This window comes from Sceloporus occidentalis, unplaced genomic scaffold, assembly GCF_023333645.1.
Source record: "Sceloporus occidentalis isolate IW3139 unplaced genomic scaffold, rSceOcc1.0.p SCAF_2, whole genome shotgun sequence".
In the NCBI taxonomy this organism is placed as follows: domain Eukaryota; kingdom Metazoa; phylum Chordata; class Lepidosauria; order Squamata; family Phrynosomatidae; genus Sceloporus; species Sceloporus occidentalis.
The window spans coordinates 240485093-240510741 of record NW_028316982.1 but is presented as its reverse complement, the minus strand read 5'-3'; the positions used below and the strand labels follow the sequence as shown (position 1 = coordinate 240510741).

The 25649-nt window shown below is 41.6% G+C and overlaps 1 protein-coding gene across 2 annotated transcripts in view; it reads right to left on the bottom strand.

Annotated features, from left to right (window-relative positions):
* The window catches only part of DCLK1 (doublecortin like kinase 1), a 287750-nt gene that overhangs the window by 77972 nt on the left and 184129 nt on the right, over positions 1 to 25649 (bottom strand). For both annotated transcript variants that reach the window (XM_089512502.1, XM_089512503.1), the window contains exons 5-6: positions 19317 to 19433; positions 627 to 721 (exon numbers count right to left, since the gene is read on the bottom strand). In XM_089512502.1, coding sequence (XP_089368628.1) covers positions 627 to 721; positions 19317 to 19433 — 212 coding nt within the window. The remainder of the gene's footprint in view (positions 1 to 626; positions 722 to 19316; positions 19434 to 25649) is intronic.

The following is a 25649-nucleotide window of genomic DNA, read 5'->3' as shown; positions in this document are numbered from 1 at the left end:
ATTTAGCAGAGTTTCAAGCTGCAAAGTTCTGGTTATATTGTGGGTATCAATGCACTAGTTATCTGCACCTTATTTCTGCACTTTGGAAAGGCCTTCACATGCACATCCTACTGTTGTCACAGCTTGCAGTTCCTTCCATTAATTTACAATATTTTTTCTTGTACTGGCAAGAAACAGCTGAGGACATGGAAATAGCAGAATACATGGAAATACTGAATTCTGGTTTTTAGCAGAAGGACATGCATGGATATACATGATAACATGTTGAAAAATACTACATCCAATATTTCAGTCCACAAAATTACTTTTGTCTACCAGTGCAGGAAAAAATATGTACAAAAGGAAGGCTGAAGAAACCACACTAGTGTGTGAACACACCAATTGTGGAGATACTCACAGAGTGTGGAAATAGGGGAGAATGGAAACTAGGCAAATAAGGAGATCAAGCAAAGCCAATCAGATATCTTACAAAGCACAGTGAGGAAATTCTGTACTGCAAGGAGATGTCAGCTGATCAGTGGCAAAAGTGTTCCCTAAGTAGAGGGACTGGACACCACTGTATTAGATAAAGCTACTTGGTGCCAAAGTTTCTCTCTTGGCCACTCTTAACCCTCAAGTTTTCTTACCCTCTGCTTCCGCAGGCTTCCTGGACTGGTGGGAGAAGGGCTTGGAGACTTCCCAGAGCGGGGAGTAGAAAGCTGGCTACCAGGAGTTCCATTGACTAGAAAAGCAGATACAAAAATAAACAAGAATAGCATTAGATGTGTGTAGCACTGCAATATGAACAACTCTCTCACACTCTCTCCTCTCTCTCCCTCTAAAATAAAATGCAATTTTACCATTTTATTTCTTCTATATATGCTCTTCCCCTTCATAATAAAGCTTCAATAAGGTAGCTTGCAAGTAATTCAGGTTTATAGCATGAGTGTCTCAATAGTGACTTACACTATGCTTAAACAAGTGATCAACTAATTTGTATTCACTGTGTGGACACAACGCTCATGGAATTAAAATTATTGCCTTCAACTGTAGAGTCTTTTCGAATGCAAGAAAATGTAGAACCGTATGGTCCTCCTCACCTTAATAGCTGCTCTCTGCATAAAATCTCTTTGTGTGGGGTGGTTAGGGGGATGTCTCATCATGTTATTCATTAGCAATTTAAAATCTGTGCTATTATAAAATAGGGACATTATAAAGAGATAGTGTCGATATCAGTGTTACTTAGTTGCAAAGATTTCTACATGGCACCTTTGACCCAAGCATTAACTCAGTACTAACTCTTACGGACTCTGCCATTTCTAATATCACTGCCTGACTCTCCTAAAATATGGATGGCTCTTTTAAACTGTTGATACACATTTTACAAGCATCCTTTTCATTTCCATAAAATATGCTGTAAAATCTATAGAAGGCAAAGAACGGAACAACTGAGCACAGGATACTAATAACATACTGAAAAGCAGAAAGAGAAAGAATGACAGAGATCGAGAGACTGAAAGCAAGAGAAATGCTATTAAATAAAATGTCTCCTCAGACACACAACTGCTAGGTTACAATCCATATTCATCAGCAACGTGGGGAAAAAGCAGCCACTACCAGACATCCAAATTCTTTGTCTTAAATTAATATTTACAGGTCAGGATAGCAATAAGGCATTTAACTTACCTTCTATGAGTTCTAACATGGACACACACTTAGTTTTTAATGTGATAATGCCAAGCAGGAAAATGCTTGCCTTTGTACTATAGCCAGGCACTAGCAGAAATGGGAAGCGCCAGGATTAGTTAAGGATAGCTAAAGCTGCTCACAGAGAGAGCTGAATGAGATGCAGGATTCATAAGCCGAAGCCTTTTCTGCGTAAAGGCTGACGTCTTCCGAGCAGCAGTGGGAGGTGCAGGTGCTGTCTTAGGGGCTACATCAAAGGTGTCAATTAAGCACAATGCCTCGACTTCAGGATGTTGAGCAACTGCAGCCCCCACTCTGATCTATAGAGCCCCCCAAAAGCCTTAGTAATCTTATATGCTGCTGCACACTGAATCATAATGAGGTGCCTTTGGGGGCAATATACCAGATGACTCATCTGAAAATCACAATGACAATAACTCTTGTAAAACCTTAGCTGACTGGCAGTCTCACAACTGCTAAACCCATCAGAGAAAACTGGATTTTACAGCTCTGTGGTGTAGGGATGGTGTTTCCTCCCACCTGCCAAATATCCACAATGGTAAACACAATGGCCCAGATAGCTTATGTGCATTGATTTTCTATTCAGGTTATACAGGAAGAGCATTAAATGATACAGTAGCTAATGATTACAGTACTGATGTATGCAAAGTTGATCTTTGAAGGCTTGCCATTTGCTTATATTGGAAGAAGTATATGTAAGCTGTAGAATTAACACACAACAGCTTGAATCCTCTTAGTTAGCCCCAACTAAAGTAGGCTCACTGAATCAATTGTTGAGTGGTCAGTTGACACATGGGTAAATTCCATTGATTGAATGGGTCTACCCTAGTTAGGATTCACAAGAGGATTCAGGCCATAGTTGGCCAGAATGATGGGAAAAGCTTTAACCTCTGTTTTAGGAAGTCTATTTTTATAAGCAAGTACATCACTGAAATAGCCTTTTAGATGAATTCATGCCAAGGACAATAGTTTGTAAATCAGAACACATTCATCAATGAGTATTAAATGTGGGGGAACACCTTAACATAGATCACTTATAAGAGGCAACAGGGTATTTAAATAAAAGAGGCTAATACCAGGGCTACAGCCAACAGTTCAACACTGCTAAACTGATCAAATACCCGGGGTTCTATACACACTGCCTTTCATTAAATTCACGCACTGCAACACATACATTTTGCCCATATGTATAATTTTTAAAGAATTCTCCTGTCATTATAGTCACATATTGATTTTATATTACATTCACACATGAATATAAAATCACTCGCGTGTTCTCCAGTAGACCACTCCCTCCCAGCTACTTTTCCCACTTTGGGCAAGAGGTTAGCAGCTGCAGAAGGCTGAGGGGCTAAACAGACCACCCCTTTGGAGAGGCTTGCTGCTGCCCCTTTCCTCACCAGATTGGGGCCACGGCAACTAGACACCGCAGCCCTGATTTGGCATTTTTCTGGCCCTAAAAAGAACGAAAAACGCCGCTCCTTTTGAAGCTGGAAAAAGGGCACCTTTATCACTACACCAGCACTTTCCAGCATTCCTTTTGGTGTGCTTCATCTGAACGCTGCACCAAAAGAGTGCTGTAATGCCACCCGCCATGGAGTTGGGCACACGGCGTGATGCCAGTGTCAAGGCAGTGACAGGGCATGCATTGTGTGGATGCCGCACCCCCACTCCACCCCGAGGCTGGTGAATAACACCAGTCTATTCAGCCCCTGAGAGAAATCATTTTCTCAGAAAGTCCTGCCTAAGGAAACAATCCTTGGCAAGGAGGACAGTACAATGGGTCCTTGTATCCACTGCACTTTGGTTCCAGGAACCCCCATGGATAGTAAAATCCGAGGATGCTCAAGTCCCATTAAATACAATGTCATAACATGATGTTCCTTATATTAAATGGCAAAATCAAGGTGTGCTATTTATACTTTTTTTGAACATTTTCAAACCATGGATGCTTGAATCCATGGATTAAAAAACAACAACCATGGTTACAGAGGGCTAACTGTATAATGCAGCTTGATTCCATATGGTGTCCCAAACCTTCCCTCCCACCATGTGACTGCCATTTCCCTAGAAAATATAGGAAAGGAGGTAAACCTTCACTTCTTGGATTTTTGCAGGCAAAACACTTCAGATGTTTTGCCCTTGCTGGGTGAGATCATGATACTTTACATTTTCCAATGATTCTTCATATCTAATACTTCATATTACAAAGTGTTGGTGGGTTTTGGCACAAAAATGCATTTATTTTTACTTAAAATTATTTATCACCTTCCAGTCCTGCTGGAAGATAGAAACATTTTTTAAAAACACATTTAGAAAACCACACTGTTAAAAAAACCCAACCCTAAAGCCAACTGTAAAATAGGGTTACCATATTTTGAAATGCGAAAAAGACTGCTGCAAACTACCAATTGCTATGACAACTATCACTTTAAATACTCCTATTATATAAGCTGTGATAATTGCTACCAGACATATTCATAACCCTAACATTGTATTTAAATAAGAACAATTTAATTCATTATTTAGCAATATTTAATAATGCCAACAACTGATCCAGTTACAAATGAATTTTCAATACATACAGTAACTATCTGTAAAATGAAATGTGTTGAAATTATAACAACACATTGGTATATAAAACTCTTTTATGTGTACAAATAAAAACAATTACTTTGTGATCAGTCACATTTGGGTGCATTTTGTTCTTCCTCTTGGCACTGACTAGCCCAAGCATATCACCCTGTAGATCTTATCTTTTTCAACAACTACTTAATGTACCGCAACGTAGGGCTTCGGATTTTCTAGGAAGATCCAGAGAAAAAGGTGATTTATTTTAAAGGGGAGAAGTATACCTCAGATTCGATGCTGAACTAGCCACACATGACACGAACACACATGAACTGATTTCTAATTATTATGGGGTTTCCAGCAGTTTTAAATCAACATATAGCCTGAATGGAGGGTGATGTGAAGGTGAAATGCGACAGTCTCATGCTTACATTTCCCTGTTGTACTAGGTTAAAGTAGTAACCACTTATCTGTTATAGCCAGTTATTGCTCCAATATAATGACAATATAGCCTTCATAGTAGGATGCAACACTATGTATTTTAAAATGCAAATTTATATTCAAGGATAATCTTGCCAGTGTTTTCAACAAGTAATGGCAACACTATGCACTTAGATCTGATTGTTTGTTAGCTACTGCAGGCAGAAATAAGAACATTTTGTACTCTACAGAACAATCATATTTGGTTGATGTTGCTTATTTACTCAAATTGTTTGCCAGACATAATAGAGTTGGGAGAACACTGGGGAGAAAAAGTTAAATGTCTTTAGGAGAATTACTGTCCTAGATTTCAAAAAACATATTATAATTAAATTACACAACAATTCTTACCTTACATGACAAACTAGTGACTAGTATCTGAGAGTATTTTGCATTGTAACTTGCCTTGTATGTTATTATACCAGAAGATCCACAAATAAGTGAGTACTTTTCATAGCTAATCTTATGTTCTATCCTGACTATGTACATGCTTATAGATCCTGTGGTAGACAGAGAGGCTAAACAGACCAGCCAAAAGGGCCGGCATTGGAGTGGAGTGGGGGCATGGGGTTGCACGCTGCATGCCCTGACTCCACTCCCAAGCTGCCACAGTGCTGCCAGCCTGGCACTCCTTTGGATGCCACACACCAAAAGGAGTGCCAAAAAATGCTGCTGCAGTGGCAAAGACACACTTTCCCCACTCCCCAAAAAAGCTGCATTTTGCCACTTCTTTTGGGGACGGACCAGGGCTGTGAAGTTGCTGCAGCCCCGATTCAGTGCTCAAAGGGGTGGCGGCAAGCCGCTCCTTTGGATCCATCTGTTTTGCCCCAGAGTCTGGAAATATACAACTGCAGACTGCATCTGGAATTAAAATAATATATTTATGAATATCCTCAACTCATAACGTCTCTGTGTCCTTAGAAAACTAATATCTGGATTGAGGCCCCAGCATAATTTTCAGTACATTATGGGTATTCTGAATTCTTCCCTGTTACCTAGTAGTCTTCACACCCTGTCTGCCTTTAAACAATTTAACCAGATGAAGAAATAGTAGCACTGTATTTTCCGGCGTATAAGATGACTGGGCATATAAGACAACCCCCAACTTTTCCAGTTAAAATATAGAGTTTGGGATATACTTGCCGTATAAGTCTATCCCATTTCCAACGCACACCAAATAAAAATTAAAAAAACATCAGATTTGATTTCAATATGGTAATTTTAATTCAAATGCTTATGACATGCAGGTACTTAGCAGGAAAACTTGTTGTATACAAAGCCTGCTTGGATTGGTCAGCTCTCCCTGCCTGCCCAGGCCTCTCAGTCTCCAAGATTTTCTTCTACCGTACTTGTACAGCGCCACCCTTGCTTGCTTACATATGGAGGGTATGCGGCTGCAGCCGTTTTTGAGCTCCCCCACCATATGCGGCGACCACAGATTATCCAGTCCGGCTCGGAAGTTTCAATCCTATAAGACGACACCCGGTGTATAAGACGACACCCGACTTTTGAAAAAAATTTCCTGGGTTAAAAAGTAGTCTTATACGCCAGAAAATACAGTATTTCAGTTTGAGAAAGAAGACTGTTATATCTACATAGCCCTCACTGGGCTTAGCATGTAGGTCTTTAGCAATAGTGTCCTTGGATAACAAGTAATGTAAGCTTCACACCAGCTGCTCTAAACTGGCACTGCAAAAAGAGAGGAAAGATAGAGGGAGAGATCAGAACTCTGTCTCCCTGCAGCTAGAACACTATCATGGCAGCTACCTAAACTTGGTAAATCATTTTTAAAAGAAATGATGAAGTACATAATGTTTAACTGAAGTATGATTAGTTTTGCAAAATATACCTAAGTATTTCCAGTATTCACTCAGCTTGTTTCTTAAGACTAGCTGGGGGTGGGGATGGGGAATGGCGAAAGACTAGCACACCTATATCAGAGAAATGGCTCTAGCTTTGACATCATTTCTTTTTCTTCTATTATTGATACACTAGGAGTTTAATCTAATAACTAAATTCAAATACATCATCTGCCAAAAGCAGACTGGAATGGAGTGGTCCAGAAACCCCTTATGTGATATATCTGTATGTTTAAATTGATCCTTTGTCCTTCATTTATGGGTTTTTCAATAACGATATAAAAACTATAGCCAGCATGTTGTAAGTAGGCTGTACAGACCGGCATTATACGCTGGCCTTGAGGCAGAGTGTGGGCATGGCGTCCACATGACACACATCCTGACGCTCCCCTGATGCAGCCATCATACTACGCACATGGCCACATGGTGGGTGGAATCATGGTGCTCCTTTGGCACTGTGTCCAGATGACGTAGCACAAAAAGGAGAGCTGGAAACTGCCTCGGTAGCGGCAAAAGCACCTTTTCCCTGGTGCAAAAAGGAGAAGCATTTTGCTGTTCCATTTAGTGTCAGTGAAAGGCTGGATTGGTGCTGCAATATGTAGTTACTGCAGCCCTGATCTGGCACAGAAAGGGGTGGCAGTAGGCCACTCCAAAGTGGTGGTTTGTTTAGCCCTTAAGACTCCAGGAGAACAGTGATTAAACCCCTGTTTGGCCATGGAAAACCAGTGGGTGACCTTGAGCAAGTAACAATCCTTCAGTCTCAGAAGAAGAAAATGGCGAACCTCCTCGAAATAAATATCACCAAAGCAACTCTGTGATAAATTAATCTTTGGATCACCATAAGTCAGAAAGGGCTTGAAGGCCTACAACAACAAGAGAAAAACTACACAAATATGTATTAACTTTAATCAGTTTAAACCAAGCTGAGTTTTTTCTTTTCTTTATTTACATTTTTAAAAATCTCATTACATGCATCCACCAACCAGTTCATTAATGTCCCCAAACAGATGGGCCAAATAGTGTGGTTTATGGTTGCTTTGGGGGCATGGCATTAGGCAAAGTGTGAGCCTGAAGCAGCAGGAAGCCCCTCTGAGGTCGCCTAAGGTGGCCTGAAGCCATCGGCAAAAGGAGTGGATCTAATCCATTTCTGCTGGTGGCCCATTTGGGACCACTGCCATGGCCCACTTTGGGAGCAGGCCTTTCAGTTGCTGGGGTCCTGGCACTATCAGTACTGGAGTGGCCAGAGTCCGCTCCTTCTGTACCATCTGCTTAGGCCCAGTGTCTACCAAGAGACACACTCAGATCCCAATTCTTTTTTAAAAATCTTTTTTTCAAACCCCACAGTCTCCAGTATAAACAAGTATAAGAAGCAATAATAGGAGAAATTTCTGAGTGAGACACTGAAAAACTGCTGTCAGTGCAATTAGACCAGGGTTATTCCATCAGAGTTCCCTGGAAACCAAGGGTTTTGTGAGAGACTGTTAGGGTTGCAGCAGAGATTGTGACTGGAGCCGCCCCACCCCTTTAAAAAAAGTTGTATATATTTTTAATGCAAGGGTTCCCTGAGACCTGAACATTTTTCATGGGTTCCTCCAGAGTAAAAATGTTGGGAAAAGATGGATTAGACAATCCTGCTATAGACAGATAAATAGTCTGGCCAGGATGGTGTACTTCCTTGGAATTCTGCAACTTTTGTCAGGAGAATCAGATCTTTTTACACATGCTTGCATCAGCAGTAGCAACAGGAAACGGTTAGTGAGAAATTGATATAATCCTTTAAAGCAAACCTCTACACTTGATCACCTACAACAGTTTCTTAGCCCTTAACTGAATGTACTGTATGAATATACCAAGACACTGATAGAAACAATACAACGACAATAACCAAAATAACCACAATTTCTGTGGGAAACCTAATCTCCACTAAAGATAGTAAAATACACAAACATGAACTACAGACTTAACACAAACTGCTTGCAATATTATTCCAAATTCCTGGAAGCTTGTTTTCTTTTTCTTAACTATTTTTGAAGTAGTCTAAATCCTGGAACATAACAAATGCACACAAACTTCCTTCTAGTGTATTTTAATATTATGTTAGACATTATTTACACATCTGCAAAACAACTGCTGCCCAGATGAATCTAAGGCAGGGGTAGGCAATCTTTTTGAGCTGGGGGCCGGGTTGCTGTCCCTCAGACAACTGGGGGGCCGAAGCCAAAAAATAAATAATTAAATAATTTTTTAAAAAATTAAATATATAAATAAACCAGGACAAATGTAGGACAAAATTTTCAAATGGAAGACACTTTTTTTTTAAAAAAATGGAGGACATGCAAAAAAATTTGCTGATTTTTTAAAAAATGTTAATATAAATGCATGTTTCTGAGGCTTCTATAGACAATTGCCCCCCAAAGGCCCTGGCGGCAATCGGCGGCAGGACCAGGCTGGGGCCAGTCCCAACGTCTCGCCGGGCCGCATCCGGCCCGCGGGCCGCAGGTTGCCTACCCCTGGTCTAAGGCTAATGTTGTAGAAATATTTTGTTAGGGAATATACTTTATTGCCCCCTTAGTCCCCCAGGGAACTTTTAGGAGAACCACAATTCCTAGTAACACAACTGTATTATGCATCTAACCTAATATCAGTCTTATATTCAAGATGAGAGATACCCTGGGAAATGTCATCATTTATACCATCAGAGGTGGGAATCATATGGCCATCCAGGTGTTGTTGAACTGCAATTCCCAACAGCCAAAACTAGCACAGGCAAGATTGATCTGCAATTGAAAAACATCTGGAGGGCTGTGTGATTCCTACCCCTGATTTACACATTGCTTTATATATATGTGGCCTCTAAGAACTGAATGATGATGATGTCTTATGTAAAACATTTGTGGAGGAGGTGGTCTTGTGTCTCAAAATAAAACTCTAAACTTGCTTCCTTTGCCTCATTCGGAGGAGTTTCCTGTATCTAATGTTTCATTGTGAACTTTTCACATGACCTCGTAGCTCTTTTTGGGACTTATAGGCCTGAACAGACAGGCTAAAATAAAGCTGCTTCAGATCACTTTGGAGGTATGCTGTTGGAAAGGACTTGAAGGCACACAACATCTTAACAGGCCAGAAGCTGCACCAAACCTGTGCTCTAGTCCTTAGGACTGCAGTGTGGCATTGGCATGGCTTCTGGCCTCTTAGGACTCATGCAGCATTTAAACAGCATACACCCAAAGTGACCCAAAGCAGCTTTATTTTGGCCTGTCTGTATGTGCCCATACTCTCTTATTCCCAGAGTTAAAGGTTATCTGATGACTCCACATCAGGGCAATCCGATAACTCCACCTTGCTCTATGTTTCTCTATCTGCATATTTGCAGGCCAAATCCTCCTCACAGCCTTATTGTTCACTCTGGAACTGATAGTCCAGTCCTGACCCTTTAGAGACTGTCCATCCTTTCACCATTTTGTGTATTTCTGGACAAGCAAGCAATGCTGCTAATTATTAATAGAACAGCAAAGCCTCCACCAGGTACTTCTGCACAGTACTGGTGCTTGTGACATTTTACTAGGTTTACCTTGTGAGGAATTGTTGTTGTTGTGTGCCTTCAAGTCCCTCCCAATTTATGGTGATCCTAAGGTGAATCTATCATGGGATTTTCTTGTCAATATTTGTTCAGCAGGGCTTTGCCTTTGCCTTCTTCTGATGCTGAGAGAGTGTGACTTGTCCAAGATCACAAAGTGGGTATCCACAGGCGAGTGGTGATTCAAACCTTGGTCTCCAGAGTTGTAGTCCAACACTTAAACCACTATACTATAAGGAATGTTGGGCCTAATTTGGAGACTAAGGAGAACTCTAATGATTCCATCCTTTTCAATATGTCTAATTTCTTTTCCTTTAAATTTTTTTTATCAAAGTATTGTATAACTCAGATTCAGCATGGTTTAAAAAATATTAAAAATTTAATATTCAAAGTACTTGCACTATCAGAATTCCTTTGCTGCACATCACAAAATACCGTTCTGGGTCCCACTAAAAGCTCATGACTAAATCCCATTAAAAGTAAAGGGAGTGACTAATTTGCATAATTGGTTTCAGTGGGATTTAGTTTTGTTATCATTGGATCAATGCCAGAGAGTGATTTCCAATACCTAGTATTACCAAATCTACAGCACTTTATCTTCCTATGGTTGCTTTTCACTGATAAATTGGAAGAAGTAAATCAATTAAAAAAGCTATTAATAGGTATATTCTATACTAACTGTTTAAAATCTATGCTGCACATTTAATTATATTTTATTCATAAACTTACATGAAGAATATTGAAAGCTCTAGCCATCAGTTCAGTGTACTACATAATAATTTGCATTCAACACTCAAATAAATCAGTGACTAGATTTTGTAATATACTGAGATACATATTGCTCAGAGATTATTTTTTCTGGGAAACTGAGAAAATGACTAAACTAAATCAGGAGTGGCCTTGCCAAGCTTCTATCGTAAGTAAACAGCAACATGTGAACATTCTTTCCTATATTCTCTATCTCTGCAGACTTAAAATATTTTATTCCAAAGTCAGAAAAGAGGAGCTAATGATTTTTTTGTACAGGTACATGTTTTTAGGGGTTTGTTTGTTTTTTGCTTCAGGTTCAAAACTGTCTGTAACAAGGGTCTATAGAATATATTCAAATGAATTATGTGTCTGCATAAACATTTAATACACTTTGGCTGAGATTCTGCATGTAGCTGACAGTCTGTAATGCTCTCCTAAAACAGTTCTGCCAGGCTTCATTCTGATCCTACAGAAGACAACATCCCCAATGTCAAAGTGCAATGGTCAGAGAAGGACAGGGATGTAATAACATTGTCTGACTGCAGTTTTGCAGTGATGCAGTGAGAAGAGGTATCATTTCCCCACATATGACAGCAAGAAAAAGTGATGTTTTCTCATGAAACTGCACTTGCATGCTGCTCTGGTGGTTCTGTTCCTTCCTAACCACCACATGGCTATGGGGATGCTTTTCTTCTTGTGCCCTCCTTATGACAATTCGATAGGAAAGAAATAATGAATATTCCCTTCTGCCCTCTCCATAAAAAGGCATACATGGACATTACAAGGTATGGAAAGAATATTTGTTATTATTACTTCCAGTATGCAAAAAATAAAAATAAAAATAAAATAAAATAAAAATAAAGTGGGGTCCCAAGACTATAGGAACCCAGACCAGAAGAATATCACACTGACAAGAATTGTGTAGTTTTCACCCTGTATTCACAAATTCCAAAGTGTTTTAGGAAATTATTCCTTGCAGAAATGCACATGCTTTGTTTGTGCAAAATTGTGGGTTTTCATGCAAAAGCCACTTTTGGGATTGAAAACATTTACCAGATAACATTTTTCCCCTGAAAAATTGCTGTTTCACCATGAGGAGGAAAAAATACCTTTAATGACAAACCAACCCCCCCCCCCCAAAAAAAACATGTGGGTTCCTGAAAAATGGTGTGTTTTTTGTGCAAAATGTGGCAGTTGCTAAAAGAAACAAAAACAAAAGACCTCTACTCTTTTTTTAAAAAAAATAAGTACTGTCCAGAAACCAAAATGTAGCTTTCTATTTTTTTTGGGGGGGGGGGGGGGATTGTAAATATATAGCTATCTGGAAATTGTTATTTTTTTAAATGTGACTTTTTTCAGAAAAAAATGTCATGAAGACAGTGGATCCCTGCCAGACTAATGTCACAAAATATTGATCAGTGTGTGAATACCAGGTGTGAACTGCACAGAAATATTTGTTATTTATCATAGTAGAGAGAAAACTGAAGAAAACTGCAATGAATTACTCAAGTATTTACATCTCTAACTGTATCCACAGCTCCACACATGTATGACACCACCATGTTTTTGGCCACTGAATATGTGGAATGTTTTATGATTTGTAGACCACTTGGCAACAAAATTCTGGCTAGGTAAACACTCTGTTTTCCATTGGACAGCAGCCTATTGAAGCTTGTCTGCTGAACTCACCTCTGCATATACAGTAGAGCCTCGGGTTACGAAATTAATTCGTTCCGCGGCCGCTTTCGTAACCCGAACGGCTTTCGCAAGCCGAATCCCCATAGCCGCTAATGGGGAAAAGCCGCGATTTGGTGTAAAATCGCGCCGAAAAGCACCAAAAGTTTTTTCGGGACCCGAAAAAACTTTCGTAACCCGGATCAATAATTTCCTATGGGTTTTTTTCGGGTCCCGAAAAATTCGTAACCCGGGTATTTCGTATCCCGAGGTTCCACTGTATATGTTACAGATATACTGTATGTTACAAATGTTACACAGTTTCCTGGAAAGGATGTTAATTCGAATCTACAGCAGGCCAAGAAATGAGAGTGTTTAGTTTAGAGGCTGAATTGTGCTAATACTGGGTAGTTTCTATACATGTCATCTATGAATCAACTGTTAAAGAACACAAATCACATATAGGTGTAGAAAGGCATCTATGATTATATTCTGAAGGGAGAATTTTAGAACTGTCTGAAAATAAACAAATACAAGCCTTTACAAGAATCATTCTATCTGGATGAGGGAAAACAGACTCAGCTTGAATCCAGAGAAAACAGAAGTACTCGTGATAGGTTCCCCGGGCCCGGGGATGGAGATTTGTCCACCTGTCCTGAATGGGGTCACGCTTCCCCTGAAGGACTCAGTTCACAGTCTGGGGGTGCTTCTGGACTCGTCGCTCCACCTTACATCTCAGGTGGATGCGACAGTCAGGAGTACCTGTTATCAGCTTCGGCTGATATGCCAGCTGCGACCCTACCTGGGCTGGGGGGACCTTGAAACGGTGGTACATGCTCTGGTGACCTCTCGTTCTACATGGGGCAACCCTTGTACCAAACCCGGAAGCTTCAATTGGTGCAGAATATGGCAGCAAGGTTGGTCACTGGATGTTCCAGGACCAGCCATATAACGCCTGTCTTATATGATCTGCATTGGCTGCCCATTCGCTTCTGGGCGCAATACAAGATGTTGGTTATTACCTATAAAGCCCTAAATGGCTTGGGCCCAGGGTACTTGAAGGACCGTCTCTCCCCATATAATCCGCCCCGCGCTCTCAGGTCGGCCGGGAAGCAACTCTTGAGGGTTGCTGACACGAGATATTCCGTGACTGCACAGAGGGCGTTTTCTAGCTCTGCCCCGCAGCTTTGGAACTCTCTTCCCGGTGAGCTCCGCTCGGTTACCTCCCTTGGCCTGTTCAGGAAGAAGTTAAAAACTTTCCTCTTCCAACAGGCTTTCCCCCAGATGTTATGAGATTTGCTCTCTCCCCGTTGCACCAGCACTTTATGCTAGTTTGTTCGGTTTTATCTTGTAAATTTTTACTCTGTTTTTAATTAATCTGATGTATTGTTGTGGTTTTTATATGAATACTGTTTGTAAATTGTACATTGTGTAGTACTCTGTTGTAACCCGCTTTGATCTCCCAGGAAAAGCAGGCTATAAATAAACAGTTTATTTATTATTATTATTATTATTATTATTATTATTATTATTATTTTGAAATATGCCAGGAGTTTTTCTATAGCAATTCTCATAAAGATGTACATCTGTGTTCCAATTATATGTGTGTGTTCAAGTTAGTGCTTGGAAGTACAGTGTGCCCACGTTATATGGACTTGAGTGTATGTGCTCAAGCTGCAGGGAACGCACGGGGCGCAAGGGGCAGTGATTCCCATTCAAATGAATGGGTGCACGCCCGTGGTGCCCTGCATGCTCCCACGCTGCTGTGCTGCCACACATGAGCCCCATTCAAATGAATGGGGCTAGAGCATACGCGAAATCAGCCTTATGCGGGGGGGGGGGGGGTCCAGACTGCATCCCCCGCATAAGGCAAGGGCCCACTGTAATTAATTATTCCAACAATGAATGTATAACTATATTACAGAATAACTATAACTTAAAAAGGGATAGTTTCACTGTTTTTGCAATGTAACTAGAACTTTAAAGTGCCAACACATGTTGTGCCTTGAGCTTTAGCTTTGTGTTCTGTTTAGGGATGGAAAAGCTATTCAAAAATATTTTTTCAAAAACAATATTTATGTAGAAAAGCGTTATTAACTGCATAGAAATTGTTTCCTGCATGGAAAATGCTGTTGCATGAAGGCATCATATGTGAATTTTGTGCAGAATAATCTTAAGTGTACACTTTCCCAAAGCCTTTGTCAAAGCAGGAAAAACTTTTTTTTTACAATTAAATTAGCAAAGAATTACATCATTAGTTCTGATGGGGATATTGAGGTGAGTTGGGTTGTAGGAGATGTTATGTGTTACTTTAAAATGTCACAATGATGACAGAAGCTAATTTCTTTTTGTACATTTGAAATATAAGTGTATCAAATTACTTTTAAAAGGTAACTCTCCATGCTCAGGTTCCAGTCTTACAAGATCTTTTTGATCTGCCTTCTGTGATGTCAGCTATTCTGTCTTTCTTGGTATCATCAATAATGTGATAATCGTTCCTTCTTCATATTCATCCACATCTGTTATAAAGTTGTTGAACAGCACAGGGCCAAAGACTGACTTTCCATGCACTGTGCCTTAGGGACAGAATGGGAATTCATCAATTTCCTGAATGGAGTCTATTTTAGCATTCCTGACCCTTCAAGACATTTGTGCAGGAAGAAAAACTGCATATTGAAAGTTTCCGAAACCTGCAGGACTTTTGTTGTTGTTGTTCCTGGTGCAACATAAACTGTATAGTTGTTAAACGAGAAACTGTACAGCGTTGCTGTAAAAACCTATGCTCACAGTCTTTTCATTAGACACAAAAAAACTGTTCAGCTTTCTGAGAAAAACAAACCCATGCATTTGCATTGTTTCTCATTATGTACTTGGGAAAACTCCAAATAATATGGTTTCCTGATTTGAACGTTATGCGATTTCCTTTCTGTGTCAAAAACTGCAGTTTCTGATAAACTATGCAGTTTTCTGGGCAAACTATGCAGCTTTCATAGAAAAGCTGTACAATTTGCTATTATTGCATGGAAAGAAAATCCCAAGTGTTCCAAAGCTAGAGGAGGAGAACAATCAAAAACCTGTTCTTGACATTTGTCAATATTCACAAAAAAATGAGATTTACTATCCCTGCTGCTTCTGAAATCTCCCTCCTGACTGAGACAGAAACATTAACAAGTATTTCTTCTGTACACATTGGGGCAAAATAGGCTGCCCCAAAGGAGCAGTTTCAAGCTATTCCTTCCGAAGCCAGATTGTGGCCACAGCAAGCACATGCCATGGCCCCAATATCCCTCAAACCTGGCCAAAAAAGGAGTGTCATAGAGCTGCTCCTTTTTGGCTGGCAAAAAGCCAGCTTTTGTCACCCCATGACAGCTTCAAGCCACTACAGCAGCATGTGGTGCATAAATGCTGCACTGCCAGAGTGCCTTGAAGCCGCCCACATCTGGGTGGCCACCCAGCTTCCAGATGGCTTCGGAGTGTGCAGTGCAAACGGGCTTTAAAGGGCCATCTGTTTCGTCCATTTGTCAATCAGTTGTGGTCTCACCCAATGGCATAGTATCAAACCCACCTTTCACAAAGGGCTCTTATGGAAAACTATGCCAAAGGCTTTGCCAAAAATCAAAAAAATCCATTGCATTCCAATGTATACCAGGCTAATAAATACACACACAGGCATACCTACACCTGTATCTATGGCGGGTTACATACCGCCGAGAAGCAGCGCTCTCCCACCGCTGCCGCTTGCAGCATCCGGGAGCCACAGCTGCCACACCATGTGGGTCCTGGACGCTACGAGGAAGGAGTGCAGAAATTGTGCTCCTTCCTGGGCCCCGGAAAAGACGTCGCGAGGCGCTAGTTGCGCACTCGCTGCGTCACTTCCGGGGCGCCACGTGCGGATGCAGAGCATCCGTTACGTCAAAATGGCGGCAGCCGTGTGGAAGGACGTCCTAAGGACGTCCCTTATGGCGGTCTGTAACCCGCCATTGTGATTAAGTTGGTCTGGCATCAATTAATCTTCATGTAAAGAATATTTGTAAATTTTCTGTTCCTTATCAAGAAAAAGTATGCCAAACAGCTCTCCCCCACTGAAAAGATCTACTGAGATTTATAGTTTTTTGTGGGTTTTTCAGGCTATTTGGCCATGTTCTAGCAGAGTTTCTTCAGATGCCAACCACAGTTGCTGGCAAAACGTCAGGAAGAAACTCTGCTAGAACATGGCCAAATAGCCCGAAAACCCACAAAAAACTATGGATGCCAGCCATGAAAGCCTTTGGCTTCACTATTGAGATTTATTATTATTATTATTATTATTATTATTTTGCTCAATATAAGGATAAGCAGCTATTTTTAATCGGCAAACACAATGGCTAAAACTGGATTTTATTCAAGAACATTTTCTTTTTCGACAAAAAGTCTACTTTTTTTAAATAATTTGTTTTGCAAGTGTGAAAAATGTGGAAAGCCAAGTAGGACAAAACCTTTAATTTTTTTCTTTTGTTTTTATAGGCAATAATGAAATCAATGCCCTATGATTTTCACAAGAGGAACAGATTTGCATGTTTCCAGATCATCAATAGAGTCTCATCTATTTTCAAAGATTACAAACAGGGGCTCAGCTCACAAATTCTTTCAGCATACAAAGGGGTAATGTATGTGACATAGAGAAGCCTACTCCAGATGGATGTCACTGAGATGTTTTGGACTACAACTCTCATTATGTTTGACCATAAGCTGTGTTGACCAGAGGTGCGAAATTGTGAAAGGCTATAAGGGTAGCCTTTGAACATAAGAGTATTATATATATTTTTAAAGTTCATCTGAAATAGTTAATAGGACTGTACATATTTTTATTTACCTTATTTGCATATGATGAATATGATGCAAACTACATTCATTTTTTGCAACCCAAATTTGTGTAAAATAAGAGGCACACTGGGTACAAATGAACATATCAAAAAAATATAAGGTGTGAATATGGGAAACCAAAAACTCTCTCACACTGCAGAATTATACTGCTGTGATTCGAATTTAACTGTCATAGCAACACCCTATGGAATCCTGGGATTTGCAGTTTAGGGAGGGTCAGTTAGAATTCTCAGCCAGAGAGCTCTAGCATCTCACCAAACTACAAATCATACAGGATGCAGCCACGGAAGTTAAAGTGGAATTATACTGCTATAACTACAATGTGAAAGGAGCCCAGATTGTATTGTTGTTGTTGTGTGCCTTCATGTCATTTCTGACTTATGGTGACCCTAAGGGTTTTCTTAGCAAGATTTGTTCAGAGGAGGTTTACCATTGCCTTCCCTTGAGGTTGAGAGCATGTGACTTGCCCAAGGTCAACCAGTGAATTTCATGGCCAAGCAGGGAATCAAATCCTGATCTCAAGTAGACCTATATTCAAAACTACTACGCCATGTTGGCTCTCCCCAGGTTGTGTACCACTATATTAAAGGCACAGAGGCACATCGAAAAGAAAATCCAATTAGAGTCTTTTGGAAATATTTCTGCCACTAAATAAAAAAAAGTGTCATTTTTCTAAGTCCACTCTCAGAAGTTCACGCGTTGAAAAGTCCCCTGAATTAAAGATTTTCTAGAATTTTTGCAAACAGGTCAAAATTGAGATTAAAAATTAATAATTCAAAATCCAGAAGATTTTAAAAATTTCCTCTAAAACATACTTTTACTGTATTTGTCTATACCCGAACTTTAAGAAAAGAACTATTTCTTACTAATAAGCCACAATTTTGACGCCCACTGCTTCATTGCTGCCAAGGCTGACAGAGCTGGGAATAAGTATCAGGGCAAACAGATGCTTCATTTTTTGTTTACATTGAGTAGGGATGTGAAGAATGCACATTAATATTCAAAACCCCAATAAAAGAAAGGATACCCCTACATTTGAGACATCCTGCCAACAAAAATAAGAATATTCACACTTCAAAATTTTGTCCAGAAAAAAATGTGTAAAAAATACACATCATGTCTTTGCACAGAAAACAGTTTTTTTTTGTTCAAAATGCAATATTTTTGCACCACAGATAGTGTATTTTCCATAAATCCTACACATAAAATATCACTTTTCTATAGAAAAGCCATTTTATCCCCCCTAAATGTTCTCTGTATAGTAAATTCACATGTTTTGCATGAACAAATCTCTGTAACAAGTCCCAAACTACAAACAGTATTTGAAAACTATACAGAGAAAAAAGTGCTTAAATTATTCATTCTTGTACATGGAAACAAAATTAAAAAAAAGCATTACATGCCTAGCACTAAGGCAGATTTTTTTGCAGATACTCAAACTGGGAAACTCATGTATAGCTCACAATAAGCACCAATTTCTCAGTTTAGGATTATCAGATAGAAAATTGGAGATGGCTTGTGTGCCTTTAATGGATAAGTAGAAAATGGAACTTCAGCAGATGTTGCTTATCATGCAACTAGGTAATAAGAAACATCTGATAAAATTCCTTTTTTTTTAACCAACCATTAAAGGTACTGTGCCCTATCCAAATTTCACTCTTACAAACCTACCCCAATTTGAATGTAAATAGGAATACTCAATACAAGTTAGGAGTGAAGTGGTTTATGGAGACTGAAACTTATTAAAACTTATTATTATTAACTTATTAAAACTTATTAAACAATCAACCAAGCAAAGCCTTTGAATGCTTATCTTCAATGGTGTATTCATTTAAGCTTATATTGAACTCTTTTACCTGAACTGGTGGATGCTGGAGATTTGCTGCGCCTAGATGGGCCTGGGCTCTTGGTAGTACTCCTACGTGGTGTAGAAGCTATTTTGGTATAGGAAGTGGATTTCACTACCCGACATTCTGAAAGACAAAAAAAAAATGTTTATTTAGCAAACAGTGAACAGCATGTTCATTTTTATAATAGTGATTTATTACTCTACAGGAGACAAATAACATTAATTGACACAATGTTTATAGAATATGGACATGCAGATCTATATGGGGTGCTATCATTTTTAACCATTTCTTCATCTGCTATGTTTAAATGCCTTTAATCAGTTTTTTAATTCAGTGTCATTTTTAATATTACAGCTTATTGTTTTTAACTTTTTAACAGCAATTATGATTGATTTCAGTTATATTATAAAATGTAGAATATTCTAAGTGTGCCTTCACCATATGCAGGCTTGCCATATGCGGCTTTGAGCTTACGCGTACAGCAAACTCAGAAAAACAAAATAGCATGTGTGCCACTGCACACAGTACCATGCTGCCATAGGAATCAATAGGATTCCAGCATAGACGTTTTTTCCCATACACGGGGTGGGGGGGGGGGATGCAGAAGAGCCCGTTGTATATTGTAATCTTTCTTGTAAACAAACCTGAGTCCTCTACTGGAAAAAATACAGGATGTAACTTAAATAAAGAAAAATTAGATGAACAGACATACATATATATGCTAGGTCCAAGTCATCATTCTGCATTGTAATCACATTGCAGTACAAACAAGTGTCTTAACAGATATACCAGAAGTTTCTTTGTTAAGCAACATAAGGTAATATAAGTCCCTGTCATTCCAGTCATAAAGAGTTTTGAGAACAGTAAAGCAGCTTTGATGTTCCTACATAATCCTCTGGGTGAGCTGCAGCTCACAATAAAACACACAGAATTTATTAGGAGCAGAGAAAGCCTGCTTAGATATCAGTAAAATCAACAAGGAGGAGGAAATTATGCTCCCACCTAAGAATAAGCCAAGATGCTGGAGTTTATATGTGTACATAAAGCTCTAAATTATGCTTCCAAAATTATTCCTGGGCTAAGTTTTAATGAAATCAGGTGTGCTTGAAAGCCAACAGAAGTCACAACAGAAACCAAAATAACCTAATAATAATAATAATAATAATAATAATAATAATAATAATAAATTTTATTTCTATACCGCTTTTCCAGAAGATAGAAGTAAGTCAAATAGAAGATTGAAGAGGTAAAAGATGTAATTAGTAAAATGAATTGCAGTGGGAATATAAAGGAAGAGGAATACTGGGAGGCTATATGATTGGAAAAATTGTTGACGCATATGAGAAAATCTGGTAGTCTGGGTTTACTAGATTAACTAATGCAAGTCTCACATTCCACTTTGAACTTCATTCCTTCTTGGAGAGAATCTCCTCTTCACTCCTCATGGCTACTCTTATGACTCATTCCCTCCATCTGGCCTTAATTACTCAGCATTCTGCTTAGCGGAGGACATCTCCCAGGGAGAAAACCAGTGAAACCTTCATCTCCCAGGGCTGAATCAGGCACTTACCAATCTGTATCTCTGAAATCCAAGGCCTTCACAGACTGTTCAATAATACCCACGCTCAGTTGAATCAATCAGCACACAGTGATCATGATCATATCAAAATATGAGGTTTTTTTCTGTGTCTACAACTCAAGGTGAATGTATTAAAATTCAGTTGTATAAAACTGTATTTAAATTGTACCTTAGCCTTCAGAAAGCTGGGACTTTTTTTGTACTTTAAGGCTAAATATTTTACTGTTCTCTTTATGAGGATACCCAGACATTTCTAGAGCCAGGTAAAAAAGTTACTCGTCTAAAACCAATTTTAAAATCTCTGCATCTAGAAACAGGAATTCTGCGTAGTTTTTTGTGGGTTTTTCGGGCTATGTGGCCATGTTCTAGAAGAGTTTATCCCTAACGTTTTTCCAGCATCTGTGGCTGGCATCTTCAGAGAATGCTGACCTACAAGAGAGTGGGTATATATATACTATGTGATCCTGGATAAGGAGGAGAGATTCCCATGTTAATCTGTGTATTGTTCTGTTGTTGATGGTCGGGACTCAGGAAGCCCTCTAAGCCTTGGGAACAGCATCGAAAAAGCCCACAACTTGGTTCTGATATGTGGATGACACTTTCATCATCTGGAGCCATGGAGAAGAAGACCTGGCTGTATTCCTGAACCATCTGAACAACATCCATCCCAACATCCAATTCACTATGGAAAAAGAAAAGGAAGGAACACTGCCATTTTTGGATGTCCTAGTTTGGGTCACATAATATATAGAAAACCTACGCATACAGACAGATAACCCGCACAAGAATTCCAACCATCATCCAGGACAAAAAAGAAGCACAATCAAAACACTGGTAGATTGGGCAAAACGCATTTGCGAACCCCATTTCTTGGAAGATGAATTCAAACACCTAGACCGGGCTCTATAGGCAAATGGTTATTCCAGCTCAGACATCAGAAGGGCTGCCAGGCCCAGGAAAACCCAGAGGAATGAAGACAAGCAACCACCCAAAGGGAAGGTATTTCTACCATACATCAAAGGAATCACAGACAGATTAGGCAAAATGGTGAAGAAGCACAACATCCAAATGGTTTACAAACTGACCAAGAAAATCCAGCAAATGCTGCACTCAGCGAAGGACAGGACAGACCCTCTCACAGCCACAGGAGTTTACTGTATACCATGCAGCTGCAGACAAGTCTACATAGGGACCACCAAACGTAGTGTCCAAACACAAATCAAGGAACATGAGAGACACTGGGTCAGCCAGAAAAATCGGCAGTAGCAGAGCAGAGCTGAGCTGCAAATGGCGCCGCCCAGGATGCCACGTGGCCTATTTATAGGCCACTTCTGCCGGTGGGGGCCTAGAGGGGAGTCACCCTGCCCCCAGGAGCAACCAGCCAATGGCTGCCCTGGAGGACCGGGGCGACCATAGAGAGGGGCCTCCGTCTCCCAGAGCGACTGCGCGGGAGGTGGAAGTCCCTCTCCTTCCCCCACTGGCCACCAATCAGGAGCCAGCGCGCCCCAGCAAGGCATGCTGGGGTGCGCCAAGCCCAGAACGGCGCCTGGCCCCCGGCGGCAACAGAGCCAGCCTGGGGGATTCGGGCAGCCGTCTTTTGCCTGTGAGGGTGGCGCCACAAAAATAACAGTAGCCACATGTGGAGGAAAGGTCACAACTTTATTTATGCAAACCAGCAACCAAAAGTAGGGTTGGCCCAAAGCAAGAGGTCTGGATCATAGTACAACCCGCCGTTGTAAGATAATGGCATGTCATATATCACAAGGCATCGGGATGACCTAGGGGCTAATCTAACACCCTCTCGTAACCATGCAACCAACTGATTGCATTATAAATCAAGCCCCTAGTTACCGGGAAGCGGTGTAACGTTATGGCCCCCGCAATGGCCACAACGCATTCCCTCATCGCTCCTGTGTCCCATAGGGACTCCCGATACAGTGCTACGCAACCTTATAGAACATGCCTACCAGATCCAGAACCTCTGCTGCCACCACAAAAGGCCGTTCCTCAGGAACGCTTACCGCCAACCTTACCCATGCACGCAATGCAGCAGACATAGGCACAAGAAAACGCTGCCTGACCGGCAGGCCAGTACATCTACAAAAAGGAGATAGTCCGAGACATAGAAATGCCAACGTATCAAAATACTGTGCTTGAAAAACAGCAAATGCAGGCTTAATCAAATCGCACACATGAACAGCAAGATCCGCTCAAACTGCCCAACAAAGGGGGGGGACAAGAGGCACGACTGCCGAAGAAGGCAGCGGACCAGGGACAAGGAGAACTGGAGACGGTTATCCTCAAACTGGAATCTTACAGCAGAAGTTTGACAATAAAATTTATATGGCGATGTCCAAGAGGCTGAGCCTACCAAAGGCTCCCAGGCAACGGCTAGCTGGAAGCATGACCAGCTCCCACATTGGGAGGAAGGGCAGAGCGTCCGACCCCGGAGGTAAGAGAAGGAGAAGGGGCAAGAGGGCAAGACAAACAGATGTGTTCAAACCTGCACCGGTTGCAGGAACACTTTCTGACATTGAAATCCCGTCAGACAAGGCCCAAATGTTCAGAAGGGGCAGAGCTAGGGGAAGGGGCTCGAGACACAGCCTGGGTGCTGACTTCCAAGAGCCAAATTTCAGAGTGGAGTTGATCCCAATGCTCCTTGGAGTTTTGGGATGCATGCTGACGAAACGCAGTATCATAAGCAATGGCTGCCGAATCGCTGGCGAATTCTCTGGCCCTTAGGACATGGAACAAATGGCTGTCAAGCTGTCAAGCCCGCTCAGGGAAGGCCATAGCAATGACAGCCCTGAAAATGGTGAAACCTTCCAGCCAATTATCAAAATTACAGTCAACTGGAGGAGCAAGGGGACCTTTCTTACTCCCTTTGGAGGAGGTGACCGCTAAAGCATCATCACCTGAAGGTGGAACCAAACCGAAAACATCTACAAAACAACCCCTCAGAATAAACTTTCTAGTCTTATGAGGGAGATGAGAGTCAGGAGGACGCTCGCCAGGTGCACAAACTGGCAATCCTTCTGCTCGCTGGTCAACCCAAACCCCCTGAAGACCGGGTCGCCAGGTGCGTCGCTTGATAGCCCAACATGGCAAGCCTGGGGCCATGGTATGTTCGACCCAAAACCGATCCCTGCTAGTAGGTAAGGTCGTGCTATCAGCATGTTGAGCAAGCTGGGAAGAAAGTTCCCGTCAATGTCTTTTCTTTGCCTTGCGCTCCTTTTTGCATCGCCTCCATCTGTTGGTCACTCTTGTGCTGACGATTGCATCATCATCCGAACCAGAGGACGACGACGAGTCGCTGGAGCTGGAGGACGACAAGACTAACGAAGGCCACGCTGCTGCTTGATTCCTGTCATGAGCCGATGGAGTTGGTTGGTTGGATGTTGGAGCTGAAGAAGAACTGGCATTTGGTGGAGGTGAAGCAAGCTCTTGAGAATGCAGGTGGTTTGGTGATGTGGCTTTTGCAATCAACTCGGCAATGGATTGAGACAATTCTGCAATCGCTGATTCAGATAACAGAGGCACCGCTGATGATGACCTGGCACGTGAAGATCTGGATGCTGCAACATCCATGGAACTTCGGAGGGGAGTGTTTCCAGGAGAGGCAGTGGAGGTAGATTCTAGGGCAGGCACCAGATGTGGTCCCCCCGAACGTCCAGCTTGGCCACCGAATGCTGATGCAGAGGATGCCTAAGGATGCACTGATTTGTTAGGCATGGTGCAGCAGGCAACCACAGTTAGCAATTGTCAGTCAGTGTGCCAAAACTCATAATATTTTGGGAGGCTGAGAGAGTGTGACCACTAGGCAGCCATGGAAATGAGCCGGCTAATTGTCTTTCAACATGAAAATAAAAAAACAAATTTGGGTAAAATCGGCTGAGAGAGTGTGACTAGTGATAATTTCCACCCTCCTGGGAAAAACAGATGGAAGGCAAAGTAGAGCTCCAGAAAAGCCTCCCCACAGGGCAAGACAGCAAAATGAAGCAGCAATGAGGGAGGGAGGAGTCTGCAAAACTGGAAGGGAGGGCTGTCCCCAAAGCTTACATGTTGGGCCTACATAGCCCAGAGAGCCCCCACTGTGAAAATGGCGGCCGTGACCCTCTGCTCAAGCTGCTGGGGGGGCAGCAAGCCAACCCACCTGGCTCCTACCAAGGCCGAAGACCCTCGGCCTGGAACAGGGAGGGGGGAGGAGTCCCCTGTGCTCGCCTCCCTGAAGGGCTTGGCTCTGCTCCGCAGCAGAGCCGAGCTGCAAATGGCTCTGCCCAGGATGCCATGTGGCCTATTTATAGGCCGCTTCTGCTGGTGGGGGCCGAGAGGGGAGTCGCCCCATCCCCAGGAGCAGCCAGCCAAAGGCTGCCCTGGAGGACTGGGGCGACCATAAAGAGGGGCCTCCGTCTCCCAGAGCGACTGCGCGGGAGACAGAAGTCCCTCCCCTTTCCCCACCAGCCACCAATCAGGAGCCAGCACACCCCAGCAAAGCATGCTGGGGTGCGCCAAGGCCCAGAACAGTGCCTGACCCCCAGCAGCAACATGGCCAGCCCAGGGGATTCGGGCAGCCCTCTTCTCTCTTCCAGGTCAGCATTCTCTGAAGATGCCAGCCACAGATGTTGGTGAAACATCAGGAATAAACTCTTCTAGAACATGGCCACATAGCCCCCGAAAAAACACAAAAAACTATGAATGTTGGCCATGGAAGCCTTCAACTTCACATAGGAATTCTGTGTGCCAGTAACCCATTTACCGTT